Here is an 18,334-nt window from a genome sequence, read left to right on the forward strand (position 1 = left end):
TGAAATGGTAAAAAATCGGTTAAAAAGGTATAATTACTCATTATCCATTGTATGTAAAAAAAAAAAAATACAGTACTAATCACATGAATCATGAAGACGTAACAAATTAAGTTTCATTAAAAAAAAACAAGCTCCATTAAAACAAACTTCGCTTAACGTTTCTTCTCTCCGCGCCTTTTCATTTCGTCACTCTCCTCTCTAACTATTTTTTTCTTTCTCTCTCAAATATTTTCCCGGGAAACCATATTTTCTCGAGAAAATTAAATGGATAAGTTTCAATCCAAATTCACGAGATTCGGATTCATCTCGATTTGTTTCGGATCGATCGCACTTGTATTATTGATCTCTCATTGTTCAACTTCTTTCTTTGATTACTCTTTTCAGAAATTCAAATTCTCGTTCCCAGAAGAAACTGAGCTTCGAAGAAACGTTTACACTAGTAGTTCCGGTGAAGAAAACAGAGTCGTCGTTGATTCTCGTCATGTTTCTCAACAGATCCTCACTGTCCGATCTACTAACTCCACTGTAAGCTTTGTTTCTCTTCGTCCTTCTCCAGATTTTGTTTTGAGTCAATTTTCTCAGTTCTTCGAAATTCGAATTTCAAAAAAACTCTCTGTAACCGTAATTTGAAATTTATCGCTTCCTCTGTGTAAAATTATCTCTAATCATCGTTGATCTTCAAAATTTGAAACTGAGAATTTCTCATCAGCATCATCACCATCATTACCACCATCATCATCATCATCATCATCATCATCATCATTAGCATCGTCCAAAATCTGATGATCCTGCATTTTTTGGCTAATCATCATCGGAAATTGTTTGTTGAATCAGTTACAGAGTAAACCGGAAAAACTAAACCGGAGAAATTTGGTGGAACAAGGATTAGCGAAAGCAAGAGCATCGATTTTAGAAGCTTCTTCGAATGTTAACACTACATTGTTCAAATCTGATCTTCCAAACTCAGAAATTTATCGTAATCCATCAGCTTTATATCGGTAAGCTCTAAGTTTCATGCAATTACTTTTTTGAAATACTTAGCTTTAAAGTCACTGCGCACGGCTAAATTAGCGTGGATTTTAGTAGATTCTTCTAATTGACGCTAACGAATCCATGAAATTGAACCAATTAAACTCAATTTGATACTTTTTTCATGTACACACCACTGGTTTTGTATCATAGTCTCTGCAAAAAGCTTACTTATGATGATGAACTCTGCTTTATTGTATTCATATGATGACTTCTATATAGAAACTCTTTTCATAATAATTATAGGATTGTGTTTAATGTGTAGTTAAAGCCAAGTTAGTCTATATGAAAATATATACTAGGTTATGCAATTAAGGTAAAGTCTGCTACTATAATTTAAGGTCTGTTTATGTGTCATTTTCACTAATTATGTCTTTTCTTAAATTACGGCTCAAGCTATATAGCCAACAGTTACACTATTACTTTTTGTCATAATCTGCTTATTTAATTCTATGGTCCATAATAGTGTCAGAGAGATCAATAAACAATGATTTAGTTACTGTTTATCTGAAGTTGTGTAAGATTGTTACTATTGCAGGAGTTACTTAGAAATGGAGAAGAGGTTTAAGGTGTATGTATACGAAGAAGGCGAGCCACCGCTAGTTCACGATGGACCGTGTAAGAGTGTTTACGCGGTTGAAGGGAGATTCATAACTGAGATGGAGAAAAGAAGGACTAAGTTTCGTACTTATGATCCTAACCAAGCTTATGTTTACTTCTTGCCATTTAGTGTTACTTGGCTGGTTCGATACTTATACGAAGGCAATTCTGATGCTAAGCCTTTGAAAACATTTGTTTCCGATTATATCAGATTAGTATCTACTAATCATCCTTTTTGGAATCGAACTAATGGTGCTGATCACTTCATGCTTACTTGTCACGATTGGGTAAATTATTAATTAACATTTCAGTATCTGTTTTTGTTTTTGTTTTTGTTTGCGCAAGATAGAATTTGGTATAAATTTTTGTTTTTGTAATGCAGGGACCTCTGACTTCACAAGCTAATAGAGATTTGTTCAACACTTCGATTCGAGTTATGTGTAATGCTAATTCATCAGAAGGGTTTAATCCTACTAAAGATGTGACTCTTCCTGAGATCAAACTCTATGGTGGTGAAGTTGATCACAAACTCAGGTTATCTAAAACCTTATCCGCTTCTCCGCGGCCTTACCTCGGGTTCTTCGCAGGCGGTGTCCACGGTCCGGTTAGACCGATTCTTTTAAAACACTGGAAACAGCGTGACCTGGATATGCCTGTTTATGAATACCTTCCTAAACACTTAAACTACTATGATTTCATGAGAAGTTCAAAGTTCTGTTTTTGTCCCAGTGGGTATGAGGTAGCTAGTCCTCGAGTCATCGAAGCCATCTACTCTGAGTGTATCCCCGTCATTCTCTCGGTTAACTTCGTGTTACCATTCACTGATGTTCTTCGTTGGGAGACTTTCTCTGTACTGGTCGACGTTTCAGAGATTCCGAGGTTGAAGGAGATTCTCATGTCGATCTCCAATGAGAAATATGAATGGCTTAAAAGTAACTTGAGGTATGTGAGGAGACATTTCGAGCTTAACGATCCTCCTCAGAGATTTGATGCATTTCACTTGACTCTTCATTCCATTTGGTTACGTAGACTTAACTTGAAGCTTACGTAAGGTAAAGTTCTGTTAGATTTTGTAACTCATATCTCAGAAATGTAGTAAACCTTAAAAGTCTAGATAGATTTGTTGTTATTAGTTAATGAATAAAGAATTGTTGCAACTTTCTAAGAAATATAGATGATCTAAATCTTTATACCATACTCGTAATTACTAACTTTCAATCATTTGGTTGGGACGAAGTTGAGAGAAAGGCGTTCCATCTGTGATCGAAGGATGTCACCAAGCGAGAAACGGTGCGGTTGTGGTTGCCGTTGCGGTGTGGCTGAGGCTGAGGCTGTCGGTTCATCCGATCCAACTGTGTCTATTTTTGTGTCTTCATTCTTGACCTCAAGGTGGATTGGTCTCATCTCTTTCTTCACTGACTCCACAAACTCCATATCGATTTTGTTGCCGGAAATATCTCTGACGTAAAAAGCATTGAGAGACTTTTGGCCTTGAGTCTCCACGTCTGCACGGACAACGGTTAAACCATTCTCACGTAGTACACGAGTGATGTCAGAGAGTAAGCCTACTCTGTTCTCTGCGCATAACTCCAACTTCACGCCCTGCATTAAGCCATAGACCACACACCCAAATTGTTTACCATTCTTAAATAGAACCCAAACAGTTTGGTGAATGTTCCTCTAATATTCTTCTGTCTGAGACATCTCAAAGTTAGTCATTGTGGATTGATCTCTTCTGGTTAACACTAGAGAAATGTTAACATACCTCGCAAACGCGGCGTTCTATTGCAGCCTCCAAGCATTTAATCACCCGTTCTTTCTCGCCTTCCGTGTTCAATGCCCTTCCATCTATGTGTCTTATGAAGTATTCCTACAATTTTCATACCAAGATATTAACATCAAACCCTAAGGGTCTAATGGTTTCAAGGAAGCTATATATATTCTTGCCCTACTTGAAAAGCATCAGCTCCATCAGACCGGAGAGCGGCGTGAAAGATAACGTATTGCATATCAACCAAAGTACAAATTGTATCAAACATGAGCCTTCTTCGATCCTTAGATTTCACTGTGACAATAGAGTATCCTCTTTCTTCGCAATTCCCAATCGAAACTATAGTTGTCTTCCTCTCCTTATGATCGCAGTACTCTAACTTGGACGACAATAATGACAACGAAGAAGGCTCACAAAACGGTTCGTCAAAGTCTCTCACAGATAACATTAGCTGATGCAACCGTCTCTCCATGTTGCTATTCATACACCCTTTGCCTTGTCCTGCAAGAAACCCATCAGTCTCGTTTTCCTTGTGACCCACGTGTGTAGAGTTGGAGGCGGGATCCGCTGTGGCACGGATCACAGTACTTAGGTGGTCCTCAATGGAAGCCAAGCGGCTCGGGTCATCAATGGGAGTGTGAGTATTGTCGTCAGAGACATAGGCAATGCAAGCCAAACGAGCGTTGTGGCTCCAAGCATGAGCTTCCATGACGTTGCAATGTAAGTCCGCGAAAGCAGCAAATATCTCTGAGAAGAGGCCCGGTCGGTCTGTCCCGGTCATCTCTATCGCTGTGTGTTCGCCGTGATCAGCCAATTGAGGTTCCAAGGAATTGTTATTCGCTTCACTAGCCTTTATAAAATCGGATTCTCGCCTACTCGTACCAATGGCCTACATTATGAATATTCATCTAGTGGTAAGTACATTCAAATCAAACATATATATGGTTTATTCAATGGATCTAAGTTTGGTACAAACATGTTTAATGTGGTTGATGACGCTTTTATCAGTGAGTTTATTTCCATGCTCATCTTTAACATGGAAAACTGCATACAAGTAATTAAGTTCCCAAAGCTCTTAATTAATCTGAATTCTATAGAATGCAAGTGAATAAGAAATGGTGATATGTATGTACCATCCATGAACCATCCACCATCGGAAGAGATGTAACTCTTGGTGATAATAAGATTCATGTCCGTCAAGATTTGCACCACTTCTAGAAGAAGCCCTTGTTTGTTCTCACTATTCACCTTCATTATTAAACGTTTGACATTTTTGGACACGCTAAATCACAAAAACACAAGACCTATTCGCGCATAGAATACCATTGGAACCAATTTTTGTGTACCTTCACAACGGTGCAATCTTGAATGCTGTCATTGTCAATATAGACCCTGCATCTGTAAATTACACACACCAAAAAAGAAGATGATCGTGATGAAAAATGTATATGGATTCACATTGTTGTTCAACGAATTTATCACATAGGAAGAGAGAAGAGCTTACGGTGGACCGTATATGCGTTCACCAAGATTGTCGAAATCAGGATCAAAGTAAGGCCAGCAAACTTTCTGCATCGTCTCTACGGAAAAATCTGTAATTAGAATTAGGGCAAGAGATATACAAGAAGAAAAGAGTAAACGATTCTCCACAAATTTGAGTTTTTTTTTTGTGTGTATATAAGAAAACGTTTTGGCAAAAAGTGTGAAGGGAAGAGAAAGATTAGATTGGTGTTTTAGACAGAGGAGGGCGACGAATGAAGAAGAGATTTCCACCTATAATACAGAGGATTTAACAAGGTAGGCATTTACTAAGTTTAGCTTGGGGAATAAGTGTGTCATAACGTGTGGAAGAAGTTAGTTTTAGAGAAGATAAAAGTTATATAAAAGAAAAAATCTAATCGAAATTCTATTATAGATATATTTTAGAGTAATGAAAAATCCATTCTAGAGAGGATTCAAATATAGTGTAGAGTGGTAGTATTGGTCAAGAACTTGTCAAAGTCAAATACTAAGAAATGGTAAAGAGACTTAGTGAAAATAAGGTGTCCCTTGTTTTCTTGCTTGTTTTTTTCTTCTTATTTTGTTAACCTCCACATGTTTTCCTAAGTTGTTGGAGAAATTAAAGTTGTGAAATCTCTGTTTGTAAAGTTTAGTAGGATTAAGATCATTAACTCCATGTGAATAATTTAGAAACCACATACAGAAAAAACGTGTGATATCTTTGAAACGGTCACCAAACTTCACCAAAAAATGATAATTTGACCCATGAGATCTCGTAAAATACTAAATACCACAAAATTTCATTACCATTTTACTATGGTGAGAAAACGTGTAATCCGTATTTGAACAATATTAATCTCCAAAATGTCGCGGTGGTTGAGCATACTTACTTGCTTTAATTATGTATGGATAAACGAAGTTTCCTCGTCATTACGGATTTCATAGAGATGTATTTTCATTGATAAAACCCTAGAATCCATCAGCATGAAATCTAAAAACTGCTTCCTTGCTTTACAAAAAGTTTTAGTTTTGGATAAATCGTTCCAAATTTTGCAAGTGGATCGCACTGATGCGCTCAATGATGTCAATCTAAGAAACTTAAACTTCAAGCAAGGAATCAGTTTCTAGATTTCATGCTGAAAGATTGGTCATGCTCGTCATTCTTCTTAGTTTAGCTTTTTTTTTTATTTCTCTTTCTCTTTCAATGATAAATAGTGAAAATTAGTGCTTAAATAGTGAGAGTTAGGGTTTATGTGTCATTGAGGTCGCACTTGTTCCGGTAATGAAGTGTTATGAAAATCCACAAATCAATTTCTTGTTGATCATTCGATGTTTCTTGGGCTTAGAAACAATTTAAACCTCACATGGTCGGCCCATTGGTGGTCCAATGATCCCATCAAAATCGAGTATACTTTGATCTTATACGAATCCAAAGAGGCTTTAGTGGTCTAGCTTAGTCGTAGTGTAGGTACGTTGTCTACCGATGCAGATTCTTCCAAGCAAAAAAAAAAAAAAATCAAACAAAGTTAAAACTTTCACCACAAATAGATCTCGAACTACAGTAGGGTTTCAGAGTTGCATGCATATTAACAAAAATCGAACTATATTTATGGTTTCAACTTACAATATTACAATTTTCTTATAGACTGTTTAAATCTGACAAACTTGAATTTGAAGACACACAACAAATCATATACTTAACTTTAGATTCTCTCTTTTGTAATACCTTATCTTTTTCGATCTTTGATGGTTATACACGTTTGTGATTGTAGGTTCGAATGATTCATATTCGAAGAAAAAACAATCAAATTTATAAAAGGATGGAGAAGATAAAATGTGAATAAAGCATCGTAAGGAGTATCAAGTATGTAACAAGAACCAAGGATCACGTTTTGGTAACCAAATGGGCCATAAAAAGACCACAAAACAAATAATGCTTCTTATCATACAAACAATGTGAAACCCATACCATCTACGTTTCCCTTTTTCTTGTCAGAAACCGAAAATGTTATCAAAATAAAATAGCTTATAAATCCTAACTCTTAATATTCATAGCTAAACTAGATGATACATTGTGAGATGGTAAAAAAAAGTCATTTAACGTAAAAATGTTGGCCTTATATTTCATTCTACTCGTCTGCGTGCCCTTAGGTGTCATCATGACCGTGACGAGTCCTCGACTAGCCATCACTGTGGCCGTCACTCAGCCGGCGGTCTTAATAATACAAAATCCCAATAATAACCTCACATCTCCTCAAGTAATTACATCTCAGCCACTGGATCACGATGAGTTACTCCTTCGTCAAGCTTCTAAAGCCAACCCAAACCCTTCACCTAAATTTCCCAAAAAACTAGCTTTCATGTTCTTAACAACGAACTCTCTTCCACTTGCACCACTTTGGGAGCTTTTTTTCAACCAAAGCTCTCATCACAAGTCTCTTTACAATGTCTACGTCCATGTAGACCCGACTCAAAAACACAAACCGGGTTCTCACGGCACATTTCAAAACCGGATCATACCATCCTCAAAACCGGCTTACAGGCACACCCCAACCCTCATCTCAGCCGCACGTCGTTTACTAGCCCATGCGCTTCTCGAGGACCCGTCTAATTACATGTTTATCCTTCTCTCCCCTTCTTGCATTCCTTTGCACTCCTTTAACTTCACTTACAAGACACTAGTCTCCTCCACAAAGAGCTTCATCGAAATTCTCAAAGACGAACCAGGGTGGTACGAAAGGTGGGCAGCGCGTGGACCCTACGCGATGTTCCCCGAGGTACCACCCGAGGAGTTCCGAATAGGATCACAGTTCTGGACGTTGACACGAGCCCATGCGCTGATGGTGGTGAGTGACGTGGAGATATGGTCCAAGTTTAACAAGTCATGCGTAAGAGAAGACATATGTTACCCCGAAGAACATTACTTCCCTACTCTCCTTAACATGCGAGACCCACAAGGGTGTGTATCCGCTACGGTCACGCACGTTGATTGGAGCGTCAACGACCATGGTCATCCTCGGACATATAAACCGTTGGAGGTTAGGGCTGAGCTTATACAAAAGCTGAGAAGTGCACGGCCTAGGTATGGGGACGGCAACCGAACGAGGAAAGATCCATTTCTTTTCGCCCGGAAATTTTCTCCGGCCGGGATCAATCAGTTGATGAACATAACTCGAAGTGTCATCTTTAACGATTCGGCTCTTGTGTAAATTATAGTATTTGGTATTTCAGTTGAGACTTTAGGGGACTTGATTTGGTTTCATTTGAGATTTTTCGTATGTTTAAACATGTATGCGTGGATGTATATTAATGTTATATGAAAGTTTCCAATAATGTTATAGCAAGATTTTAGGGTTTTGCTATAAATCTAAAAGCTATTTTATTAAGGAGAAAAGTTTTTGTACGAAGACTAAATATTACAAGATTATTCCGATATAATTAGTAAATGGAAATGGTAAAATTAGTAAGAAAATGATTGAAAGAGAGAAGAAGAAATCACAAGAAACGCGGCCGACCCTAACTTCCTCAACAAGGAATCTAGGCATTTACAACAAAACTAAGGAAGCGTAAAAACCTCTATCATCACCAAGTTCCGTCGTCTGATTCGAACCCCCATACGAATCAGACAAGACACTCCTTCCAATATACCATACTTCATCCTTTGATTCAAATACCAAAAAAATTTAAACCCTAAAATTCATTTGAGTCTCTTCCTAGTCATCAATCTCTTGAAACCCTGATTCCATGGTTTCTAGATTTTCCATTGATCTTGTTTTTAAATAATGGGAAGCTTTCATCGCCGGACTTTTTCTTATGATAAACTTCCGAACGAACCCATTAGGCTCTCCGTTCTCAAACTAGATGGCTCTTCCTTTGGTAAATGCTTCATCATAGTATCTTTTTTTTTTCGTTTTGGTCACTACTTATTAATCATCCTTTTTTTAACTTTAATTTAAAATTTTATCTACTATGTGAAGATGTTTACGTATTGACCTCGGCCACCGTTGGGGATCTCAAGGTTGCTATAGAAACTGCCTTCAGCCATGTCCCCAAGAAGGGACCCTCCAAGATCTCATGGTACATTTTTCAACTTTTATTACATTTTTACCTCTTATTATGTTTACTGAAAATTTGACCCAAGAGTTTTTAATGGTGTGTTAGGTCACACGTATGGGGGCATTTTTGTTTGTGTTTCGGAGGTCAGAAGTTAATTACCGATACGGATTGCATCGGAAATTATGGGATGAAGGACGGTGATGAGGTTTTATAGCCAAACTTTTAATCTCATTTCATGAATGATATACAATATTGGGTAAATAAACAAGACTTTGTTACATACATGTTTCAGGTTAGGTTCAAAAACCATGTATCCGGCAATGCGGTATTGAGCAAGGGATATTCTAGGAAATCCAAACAAAAGAATTTGTAAGTCTCATTCTTTCCTTTAATGGAAACACATTGATGTATCATTCCAAATAAACGATTTTTAAACGAGTGCAGAGAGAGGGTATTGCCAAAGGATGGAGATGAAGTATTGAATAGGATTGAAGAGATTGATGACTCTTGGGATGATCTTGAGAGAGGAGGTTTAGTGATGTACAAAGATGATGACATGGAAACTTCTTCAAATGAAAGCAACAGGTCTTGTCTATCCACTGTACATGGTTGCTGCTTTGCTTTCGGTTTAAAAGAGCTTCTTGGGTTTGGTAATGACAGAGCTTATTACTCTTTGAGAGATACTTGGAGAGACGATTGACTTTGGTCCAATTTTTGTTATTCGTAAGATTTTGTAATCACACAACAAAATGATCCAATTATGTAAGGATCAAGTTCTATTACAAAGGGTAGTAATTATGTTCAGTGAAAGCTTTATAATAGAGAGTACAAAGTTACAATGATTCATAAGTACAAGATAGTGCCTTAAACAAAAAAGTGGGAAAAAACAGAGCTTTTGGCAGATACATAACACACAAAAAAACAACTCCGAAGAGTTGTAATGGCGGATTAAGAAGTTACACCGCCATTGCCAAAAGCTCTACAGTGGAAGAAGATAAAAGGCACTATCACGAACCTAAACCAAAGAACAAATGACTTCTACAAGAACTTTACTGAACATAGAGAGACAACAACTCCAAAAAGACGGTCAAGACTAAACCCTAAACTAGATTACCAGAACTCAGTGACAGGCTTCACAAAAACACTAACAGTTGTAGAAACAGGCTCCTTTGTTTAGAAGGAACCTGCCAAAAATTTTAAAAAACAACTGCAGTGTCCTGAGAAAGAAACTAAGTTCTAGGTGGAATCTATGGGTTTTAGCGACCAAAACCTAGGAAAAAGACTTGGACTGATGATGATGATACTAAGGTTTTGTAGAAAAAGTGGGAATTTAGTAGAGTATATCGCACCTCCATAGATTTTCGAGAAGAGTATCCACAGTGCTGCTGCTGATTCTGCCACAACGTTGGATGTTTAATCCCAAAAGCGTGCGGCCGAGTTTTTGTATGCATGCCTTGCTTTTGTCTGTAATTGAGGAGCAGCCGCCAATGGAAAGAACCTGAAGATTCAGATGGTTAGGAGAAGATGCCAAGGCCTTGATTCCGTGATCTGAGACCAAAGTATTTGAGATGTCAAGGTCATTGACTGAGTAGCAGTTCTTGGCTACTGCGACAAGGCTTGCGTTTGTGATGTTCTTGCAGCCGTCAAGGTTAAGAGACTCCAATGTGCGTCCGTGGCAAACAGAAATTGCAGAGACTGTGTTGTCTGAAACATTGATACATTCGCTCAGGTTCACCTTCACTAGACCAACATTGTTGCTCTGTAGCAACTCGCGCACACCTGCATCTGTCACTCCGTTTAGTCCACAGAGTTCAACATCCTGAAGCTGATGACAGAACTTTCCCAAGAAAGCGAGACTTGCATCCCCAAACCCAGGGCAGCATCGGATTGACAGAGAACGTAAAGAGCTGCAACTGGGTGATGGCAGAGAGGATTCTGAGTTGAAGTCACTGATGCCCAGACAGTTTGCCAAAGAGAAAGCTTTCAACTTTGAGCCACAGTTCATGAGAAAACCCATAAGACCAAACTGGTTGATCCTGTGGCATTCTTCAAGTTTCAAACTTTCAAGTGACAATGCAGATTTGGCCAAAGCGACAAGTCCTTTACCAGAAACAAGCAAGCATTTGTTCAGAGAGACATGCTTCAGATCAGGGCAACCATTTCCAACAGCTTCGAGCCCAACATCGGTCATACCTCTGCACGACATTACTGAGAGGGACTTCAGTTTCTTCAACCCTTTTGCATTTCCCATAACCCAGAAGCCTTTCTCATTCACACCTTGAAGTCCATGAAGCACAAGATCAGTAACAGCTGCTCCGTAGTGACCAATAACAGCAAGAGACAAACCAGATACGTTCAGCATCTGGAGTTTCACTTTCGTCAAGTAAGAACCAGCTTGAGCCAAGAGGAAGGCAACACCTTGATCACCAATACGTGGGCAGCTCCTGATAGAGATAGATCTCAGATTGACACAACGTCTTGCAATAGCCCTTAAACCCTCATTCCCAACACCAGAGCAAGAATCAATCGTCAGATCACTCAGATTCACACAGTTCTCAGCAATAGCAACCAATCCACTGTCAGTTATTCCAGGACACCGTGAAAGGTCAAGTTTTTCAATCATCGGGCATGACCGTGCGATCTCAGACAAACCCAAATCACTAACAGCAGGCAAGTTCCATAAAGAAACAATCCTAAGAGATGGACAACCATGAGCAACAGCACCAAGACCAACATCAGTCACCTTACTCTCAAACCCACTCCCACGAATCTGAAGCTTCCCCAACCCACCACGACTCGACGTCCCAACCGCAATCGCCGCCAACCTCAAATCCGTCGCCTTCTTCCCCTCCAAACTCCTAGACAAAAACCCTTCACCCTCCTCCACATCTTGAACTGATGACTCATTCACTTCACTCCTACTGATACTACTCAAAAGATTAAGCCAATGCTTGGAAACACAAGCGCAAGCACTCCTCTCTTGTCCAGAAGGTAAACGTCTTAGAATCTCAAATAAACACTCTTCAGGCAATACATCGATTGAAGTTTGCTTCTCCTCAAAACCGCTGTAAAACGACGTCGCAGCAACACGTAACCTCTTACGCGCTGGGTAATATACACCGGGACAGCTCCCTGGTGATAGATACATCGATCCCCCAAGTAAACAATCTTCATCACCTATATATAATCAAACAAGTCACAACATAAGAACACTCAAAGAACAAACCCTAATGTAACATAACATAGCAACATCAACGAAATGAGACTAAATCAGATCAAACCCTAGAAACCTAACCACAAGTTCCTTATCAAATCACAACAACAAATCTAAAATTGAGAAGCATACCACTAAATCTGAAGATTCCAGACATAATTCGAAGAAGATTTGAAGAAGAAAGACGAAGATTTGAAGAGATCGAAGACTAAGATTCATGAAAAGAAGAAGAACCCTAGAAGATTAGGGCAAAAAGAGAAGATTTTTACAGAAGAAATGTTTGTGATATTGAGAAGAACAAGGAAGAAAATGAGAAACGTCTTTAATGGTGAGAGAGGTGTACGGTGGAAGTTGATGTAGAGGATAAAAACTCTTAAGTTCAATGTATACACGCGAAAAAGTCGGATTTCTTCTCCACCTTCTTTGTTCCCACACCGAACCCAATTGTCATCATATTTTTAATTTATAATGAAACATATCAAAAACATTATTATAAAAATAAATTCGTAAAGTTTTGAAATGTGGTTTGACGAAAAAGACTGAATACATTGAAGGAAGAGAATACATGCATTGTTGACAAAAACATTTGAGAGATGTCGATTTTTAAAAAGGATGATCCACTAGTAGCAACATGGGCAATAGTTTATTTGAGGATTAAGAGCAAGTGTTGCGTATATAGTAACATGTATTTTTAATGATGTAGGGGATGATGGATAACATAGTCCAAATCCAATGTTAATTGTATATTTTAGATGTCTTTTCAAAAGATCTTAGCTTTTGATTTGTGTTTCGTTTGACATATTTAATAGTGTGGTGGATATGATAATTTTTTGGATTTTCTTCTTAAAACACTATTTAATATTAATTATGAAAAAACACCATTAAATATTTGTGTTTTTTTCTCAACATTCATTATGTTTTTTTTTTTCACTCCAAGCTTCTAATTACGTTTCCATAAAGTGATAGAAAACTAAATTTTCTAACGTAATTTAAGAAATGAAAAAAAAAAGTAAAAACTTTTGTTTTATATCTACTAAAAATTTGAAATAGTGTATATTGTAAGATATATTCAGAGTTATATGTACATGTGATTTTATATATATACTTTTGAATATGGTTTATTATATATAAAAACATCATTTATATTTAAATTATTATTAATATTGATAATTAAAGAATTCAACTTTCCATGAGAGTATGAGACTCTTTCTAGATAAAATTCATAAGATTTATCTTATTTTCAAGTTCATTTTAATATTAATGTGTCAATAACGGTGATATATGTACACGTCGTAACACATGGTAACTCATGTTACCAATCACACCCAAAACGTCCAACACAAAACTAACGGAATATTTAGTTTTCCAAACAAAAACCTCTAAGCAATAGTTTTGTGTCATGCACTTGAAATTCTATGTTATGGTCTTGGTTACTTGATATTTTGATACATATGTATATTATGATGATCACTTGTTGCGTCATAATTTTACAAGTTGTCAGAAAAATAAATGCAAATGCTGGTGACAGTGGTGAGGTTTCAAAAGGAAAGCAAAGAATATATATAATTGTCTGAATGCAATGAAAGTGAGAGTTAAAAGTTGACAAAAGTGGCTGAATACATTGAAGGAAGCAAAAAGGTTCGAGTACATGCATTGTTGACACACCATTCTTTTTTTTGTTTGATAAAAATTGTTGACGAAACCGTGGGAGGTTAAGTTCGTTGAATTTTTATTTATTTTAAGATTGAAAGAAGAATTATTCGTATAACATGATTGCGACAGACATAAATTATTTGTTTGTTTGAGATACTAAAACGAATGTCGAGGGTTTTATTGAAAATAAGAAGTAGCACTCTAAAAATGAACGTCTCATTGTTTTACTAAATTAGTTTGATTAATTGATTATAAATCATAATAAGTTTTGGACTTCTAACTCAAAACCGCCATTTGAGTGAATTAACCAATCTTTAACGTGTATTATTCTAGTTGTAATGAATCATAACACGCCCATTCGATATGATGGCTGTTATGTATTATTCATGTCTATTCTAACAGATTCTAGCAAATCACCAAGTGTTAACACACCAAATTGATTTGTTTAAGAGGTGTAAGGAAGAAAAATCATAGTACTAGCTAGTAGAGCAATGATATAACAACATAATCTATAACATATAATGTCGAAAAATGGTATATATCTACAATAAACGGAGATTCGTTACAACTTATAGCACATAAGTCGAAATATCGCACACTTTTTCGAAATTTTGAATTTTTCCAAAGGAGAATATCTTTGATCCTATTGATTATTTCGTTGCAGTTTTTATAGCTTACGTTTTCGAAAACACACATTGCGCTTAATAAGTTACATTACGAAAAAAATACATTACATGCAATTGTACATATATTTCTCATTCATCGTGTTTGATTTGTTGTTGCCAATCAATCAATAATATCAATAAAGCTTACGTATTTATGTTTAAGTTATTCTTCAATCCAGCGACGACAACAAAGGATGAAGCTGAAAATGACGTTGTAGACATGAAAATAAAAGTCATCTTGATAATATAGTCAGAAGTCTTCAATTCGAAAAAGAATTCACTTTCTCGCGGATAATTGAATTTGGTCGAATTTTGTAGCACACCATTAACCATCTTATAGGTACAATGTACCGTACATAACATCCAAAAAGTCATAATCAGATCTTAACTTTATCATACCATCGGTTTATATAATCCAAATTCTAACTAAATACATATCACCGACCAACTTAGAAAATAGCCGAACCACTTGGTCCCTATAATACAATTCTGAGTGTAACAAAAATCGACGTAACAAAGTGATTATTACACAAAAAACAAAAAAAAAACGATTTTTTTTTTTTTGTTCCTTGTGTTTTACTTTCAAGAAACCAAAGTCTAACATTCTAAGTTCCGATTTTTTTTTCTTCTTTTGATTACACACATAAACGAAAAGATGAAACAATTGATTTGGAATTTTTTCTTGAGAAATCACTTAGAAAATAGCTGAACCACTTTGTCATAATAATACAATTCCGTGTGTAACAAAATGATTATTACACAAAGACCAAAAAAAAAGGTCTAAATCGTTTTTTTACTTTCAGGAAGCCAAGTCTAAAAATCCAAGTTCTTCTTTTGATTACACACATAAAAGAAAAGATGAAACTAAATTAAGTTTAAAGAGTTGCAAATCAATCATACAAGCCTTCTTGCTCCCACACATCCACCAAAAAATCCACCATTTCCTGCCACAGTTTATTATTAAATCATCAAATCCTTAATCATGTTTATAGAATGTGTAAACTTGCTGAGAAAAAAATGCTTACAGGGAGTGGTATTGGACGAGAAAACCGCTTGTTCATACCCAACAAGCTCTCATATGTTGCATTCCAGCTGCAGTAAACAAAATTTTAAACTCAGCAAGTTCGAATAGGCGAGAACTTTGATGGCTAAGAATCGGAAGAATCATCTATGAACTTTCTGACTTGTAAACTGTAATAACCTTATCTTACATAACCTAAACCGCCTAAAGGACTAAATAGAAGAATCACAAGACATCATGTAACAGCTTTTTGAATATGCAGCTTGTCAATGTTTGGATGACTTGCTGATGCATATTTATTGAATCCTACTACTATTCTTGGATTAAGAAGTTTTAACTACAATGTTTGGTGGATGAGAAAGTCAAGTTGTGCCTTTGCTTTATTACCAAAAAGATTTCATAATAAAGATAATACTAGAAGGTGAGAAAACTATTGATGGAAGCACTAATAGAGCTAACAACTGAAGTCATGATATAAGTGGAAGCTTCTATATGCATAAAATGTATACACTATAAATGCTTGAAAAGGGACATTGAATAGCATATGATATCTCAAACTTGTAAGTTTGTTTATCTGTGAATGCACATTAATAAATATCGCAATCAAATTGTTTTCAACACTTATCCTTGTCCATGATAGAATTAAGTGAAGAACTATATTCATAAAGAATTAATGCAGATGTTGAAGAGAAAATGAAACCTTATTGTAGGTTCTCGAACTTTGGCCTTTTTTTGAGAAGTTCCATTTGCAAGCCACTGTTGCCTAGTTTGGTTCCAGAGGTTCAATCCTGGACAGGACGAAATAATAGACACAAACTTTCTTTAGAGAAAATGACTGCACTGAAGGACCAAAATACGAATAAACAGAGCGAAGAATCATAAAGTAATGACGTTAGCACCCCGAAAGTCAAAGAACTAATATCTGAAGATGCAAGCCAAAACATACCATTACCCAAGAAAGTGGAGGAAACATAATTAAACTTTGCGGCATAGAGAAAACCATTTAGGTGTGAAAGCTTCCTATGCACAGGTCAGGTTTAATTCAAGGGAGGTTTGATAGGGAATATCCATCAATAGCCAACATCTACGTGTCATGAGACGAAATATTTTCATGTTGAACAAACAAAATACATAGTAGATTCTACAGAAATGTGCCCCCAAATGTATTTTATCCATAGTCAGTCATGAATTAGAGATCTTCCAGTGATTGAGAAGAAATAAATATAAACAATAATGTAAGCCAACACCCGTCTACATATATTAAAAGCGGGTTGACCATCCAAATGAGTAAGCTAACATCATAAGTAGATACTTTCAGAGTTGAATAAATAAAACCACATTAGCTTGGAATGATCTTTCACTTCTTAGAAAACAAGTCAAGTAACTAAAATGCAAGAAAGGATCAACAACAATCAACAATGTGTGGAAATTACAACTCACCGTGGTTTACAAATTCTGTGGGGTTGCTTGTACTTGCAGAAGTAGAAGTATTGTTAGTGAAGCTAATAGAAGACATGCTTCTCTGTGACTGAAGTGTACTATTATCCATCTCGCAGGTGCTTGTGCTCCAGAAGTCCTCTGATACGCTTGGCTTCTTCACTAAACGACCTTGAATCCTTAACCCTTTAGACGGCTCATCCACTGCAACTATAAGCGGTGGTTTATTGCAGCATCCAAAACAACCTCTGTACTGTTGCAAAACCACAAAACAACAAGAAAATACCAGTGAGAAAAAATGCAAGAACTCAGACGACAAAATTTCAAAGGGACACAAGAACTCTGACGACAAAGGGACACAAGAAAGTTCTTTTAGCCTCTAAAGATTATGAAGTGAAGTTTCTTCGATGATCTCAACCAAAAGGTACTGATATTACGAGCAATTTAGCGGTCCAACGCTTACAATATTGAGTGAGATAAAAGATGTAGAGCAAAACTAAAACATGAGAGATGCTTTGATTCCATTATTTGCTTAAAATGCAAGCAACAACCATATATATATATCCACAAGCAATAGGTACGAAAACATAATCTACAATTTAAGTAACAAAACTTATCAAAACTAAAGTCAAAGTTTTTACACTCCAGTTTCTTCTTCATTTCTCTCAATCATACACAGGTAACACACAACACAGTCACAGACAAGGAATTTCAAATAAAGATTGAAACTTTGAATTTCAAAAACAATGAATTTGAAGAGAAAGATCCTCACTTACCCCATGCAACCAAATAACTGGTAGATCCAAGAGGGAATGATTTCACGGAGATGCATCTACAACAACCAAATTAGAGATCTTCTAATCAAAACCCTGATTCCAGGTAAGAGAAGTCTCACAATCCTGCAATTTTCAAAAAAACCCAAATCCATTGAATCACTGAAATCGAAAAAACACACTTTTTTTTATTTCTGATGATGAGAAAAAATAACCTCAAAAATGGCATATTCGGGGAAAATTAGGATTAGGGTTTTGTTCCGCCACCTCCCCTGCAGCTAAATCTAAAGCCTTTATCTTTGTTTCTTCGTCTTCGTCTTCTTCGTTGTTCGTTTTTTTTTTTTTTTTCTTCTTCTTCGTTTAGTTATGCGTGTGTGGTGGTTCTGCAACTCCCCAAAAAGAAGGAATAGAAATATTCCGGGTTTTTTTTTTTCTTTTACAAAGAAAATTGTTTGTTACTTTTATTTTATTGTTTTCCAATAAATTGTATTTTAATGATAAATAAATATAAGTTAGGACCATTTTAGGAATTTTTAAAAAAATTAATAATCTGATTTCTTTTTTATAATATTTTGTTTTCAACCAAAAATAATTAAAAATCAGTAAAGCTAATTT

At 36.3% G+C, this 18,334-nt stretch overlaps 6 protein-coding genes and 1 non-coding gene across 11 annotated transcripts; 4 read left to right on the forward strand and 3 right to left on the reverse strand.

The window, feature by feature from the left end:
- Window positions 1-191: 191 nt before the first annotated feature.
- Window positions 192-2,811, forward strand: AT5G25310 (Exostosin family protein). Its single transcript, NM_122440.6, has 4 exons — window positions 192-525; window positions 835-998; window positions 1,568-1,916; window positions 2,012-2,811. Exons 1-4 carry the CDS (start codon window positions 265-267, stop codon window positions 2,678-2,680), a joined length of 1,443 nt encoding a protein of 480 aa, NP_197913.4. The 5' UTR covers window positions 192-264; the 3' UTR covers window positions 2,681-2,811.
- On the reverse strand, window positions 2,641-5,291 carry AT5G25320 (ACT-like superfamily protein). 3 transcript variants are annotated; one of them, NM_001343917.1, is made up of 7 exons: window positions 4,905-5,157; window positions 4,747-4,798; window positions 4,534-4,648; window positions 4,377-4,444; window positions 3,582-4,289; window positions 3,395-3,499; window positions 2,641-3,324 (listed from the first exon to the last, which is right to left on the reverse strand). In NM_001343917.1, the coding sequence occupies exons 1-7, from the start codon at window positions 4,973-4,975 to the stop codon at window positions 3,310-3,312; spliced, it is 1,134 nt and encodes a 377-aa protein (NP_001330097.1). In that variant the 5' UTR covers window positions 4,976-5,157; the 3' UTR covers window positions 2,641-3,309. The 3 variants fall into 3 exon arrangements, with proteins under 3 accessions (NP_001330097.1, NP_197914.1, NP_001330098.1); NM_122441.2 differs by having other exon boundaries at window positions 2,765-3,231; window positions 4,905-5,291; NM_001343918.1 differs by lacking the exons at window positions 4,747-4,798; window positions 4,905-5,157 and having other exon boundaries at window positions 2,765-3,231; window positions 4,534-4,727.
- Window positions 5,292-6,957: 1,666 nt separating this feature from the next.
- AT5G25330 (Core-2/I-branching beta-1,6-N-acetylglucosaminyltransferase family protein) lies at window positions 6,958-8,258 on the forward strand. The gene has a single exon (NM_122442.2). The coding sequence runs from the start codon at window positions 7,009-7,011 to the stop codon at window positions 8,107-8,109; it is 1,101 nt and encodes a 366-aa protein (NP_197915.1). The 5' UTR covers window positions 6,958-7,008; the 3' UTR covers window positions 8,110-8,258.
- Window positions 8,259-8,462: 204 nt separating this feature from the next.
- On the forward strand, window positions 8,463-10,229 carry AT5G25340 (Ubiquitin-like superfamily protein). Its single transcript, NM_122443.3, has 6 exons — window positions 8,463-8,776; window positions 8,878-8,977; window positions 9,062-9,161; window positions 9,249-9,325; window positions 9,401-9,847; window positions 9,942-10,229. Exons 1-5 carry the CDS (start codon window positions 8,683-8,685, stop codon window positions 9,654-9,656), a joined length of 627 nt encoding a protein of 208 aa, NP_197916.1. The 5' UTR covers window positions 8,463-8,682; the 3' UTR covers window positions 9,657-9,847; window positions 9,942-10,229.
- EBF2 (EIN3-binding F box protein 2) lies at window positions 9,697-12,794 on the reverse strand. Its single transcript, NM_122444.4, has 2 exons — window positions 12,303-12,794; window positions 9,697-12,133 (listed from the first exon to the last, which is right to left on the reverse strand). The coding sequence occupies exons 1-2, from the start codon at window positions 12,325-12,327 to the stop codon at window positions 10,287-10,289; spliced, it is 1,872 nt and encodes a 623-aa protein (NP_197917.1). The 5' UTR covers window positions 12,328-12,794; the 3' UTR covers window positions 9,697-10,286.
- AT5G03965 lies at window positions 10,744-10,930 on the forward strand. Its single transcript, NR_142721.1, has one exon.
- A 2,360-nt stretch (window positions 12,795-15,154) lies between the features above and the next one.
- On the reverse strand, window positions 15,155-18,198 carry AT5G25360 (uncharacterized protein). Of its 3 annotated transcripts, NM_001203464.1 has the most exons (7): window positions 18,179-18,198; window positions 17,935-18,067; window positions 17,723-17,845; window positions 16,950-17,194; window positions 16,210-16,297; window positions 15,514-15,580; window positions 15,155-15,432 (listed from the first exon to the last, which is right to left on the reverse strand). In NM_001203464.1, the coding sequence occupies exons 3-7, from the start codon at window positions 17,776-17,778 to the stop codon at window positions 15,379-15,381; spliced, it is 510 nt and encodes a 169-aa protein (NP_001190393.1). In that variant the 5' UTR covers window positions 17,779-17,845; window positions 17,935-18,067; window positions 18,179-18,198; the 3' UTR covers window positions 15,155-15,378. The 3 variants fall into 3 exon arrangements, with proteins under 3 accessions (NP_001190393.1, NP_197918.1, NP_001330286.1); NM_122445.7 differs by lacking the exon at window positions 18,179-18,198 and having other exon boundaries at window positions 17,935-18,151; NM_001343919.1 differs by lacking the exons at window positions 17,723-17,845; window positions 17,935-18,067; window positions 18,179-18,198 and adding an exon at window positions 17,410-17,689.
- Between the last annotated feature and the right edge of the window lie 136 nt (window positions 18,199-18,334).

Source organism: Arabidopsis thaliana, chromosome 5, assembly GCF_000001735.4.
Source record: "Arabidopsis thaliana chromosome 5, partial sequence".
NCBI classification, from domain to species: Eukaryota; Viridiplantae; Streptophyta; class Magnoliopsida; order Brassicales; family Brassicaceae; genus Arabidopsis; species Arabidopsis thaliana.

Coding starts and splice junctions, on each gene's coding strand:
- AT5G25310 (NM_122440.6), top strand. CDS start 265: ATGGATAAGTTTCAATCCAAATTCACGAGATTCGGATTCATCTCGATT. Junction 526..834: donor TCCGATCTACTAACTCCACT/GTAAGCTTTGTT, acceptor TTGTTGAATCAG/TTACAGAGTAAACCGGAAAA. Junction 999..1,567: donor AATCCATCAGCTTTATATCG/GTAAGCTCTAAG, acceptor TTACTATTGCAG/GAGTTACTTAGAAATGGAGA.
- AT5G25320 (NM_122441.2), bottom strand. CDS start 4,975: ATGCAGAAAGTTTGCTGGCCTTACTTTGATCCTGATTTCGACAATCTT. Junction 4,290..4,376: donor TCATCAACCACATTAAACAT/GTTTGTACCAAA, acceptor TTCATAATGTAG/GCCATTGGTACGAGTAGGCG. Junction 3,500..3,581: donor ATGGAGCTGATGCTTTTCAA/GTAGGGCAAGAA, acceptor TGAAAATTGTAG/GAATACTTCATAAGACACAT.
- AT5G25330 (NM_122442.2), top strand. CDS start 7,009: ATGTTGGCCTTATATTTCATTCTACTCGTCTGCGTGCCCTTAGGTGTC.
- AT5G25340 (NM_122443.3), top strand. CDS start 8,683: ATGGGAAGCTTTCATCGCCGGACTTTTTCTTATGATAAACTTCCGAAC. Junction 8,777..8,877: donor ACTAGATGGCTCTTCCTTTG/GTAAATGCTTCA, acceptor TACTATGTGAAG/ATGTTTACGTATTGACCTCG. Junction 9,162..9,248: donor GGATGAAGGACGGTGATGAG/GTTTTATAGCCA, acceptor TACATGTTTCAG/GTTAGGTTCAAAAACCATGT.
- EBF2 (NM_122444.4), bottom strand. CDS start 12,327: ATGTCTGGAATCTTCAGATTTAGTG. Junction 12,134..12,302: donor TGGAATCTTCAGATTTAGTG/GTATGCTTCTCA, acceptor GATTATATATAG/GTGATGAAGATTGTTTACTT.
- AT5G25360 (NM_001343919.1), bottom strand. CDS start 17,606: ATGAAGAAGAAACTGGAGTGTAAAAACTTTGACTTTAGTTTTGATAAG. Junction 15,581..16,209: donor GTTCGAGAACCTACAATAAG/GTTTCATTTTCT, acceptor TGTTTACTGCAG/CTGGAATGCAACATATGAGA. Junction 15,433..15,513: donor CTCGTCCAATACCACTCCCT/GTAAGCATTTTT, acceptor AAACTGTGGCAG/GAAATGGTGGATTTTTTGGT.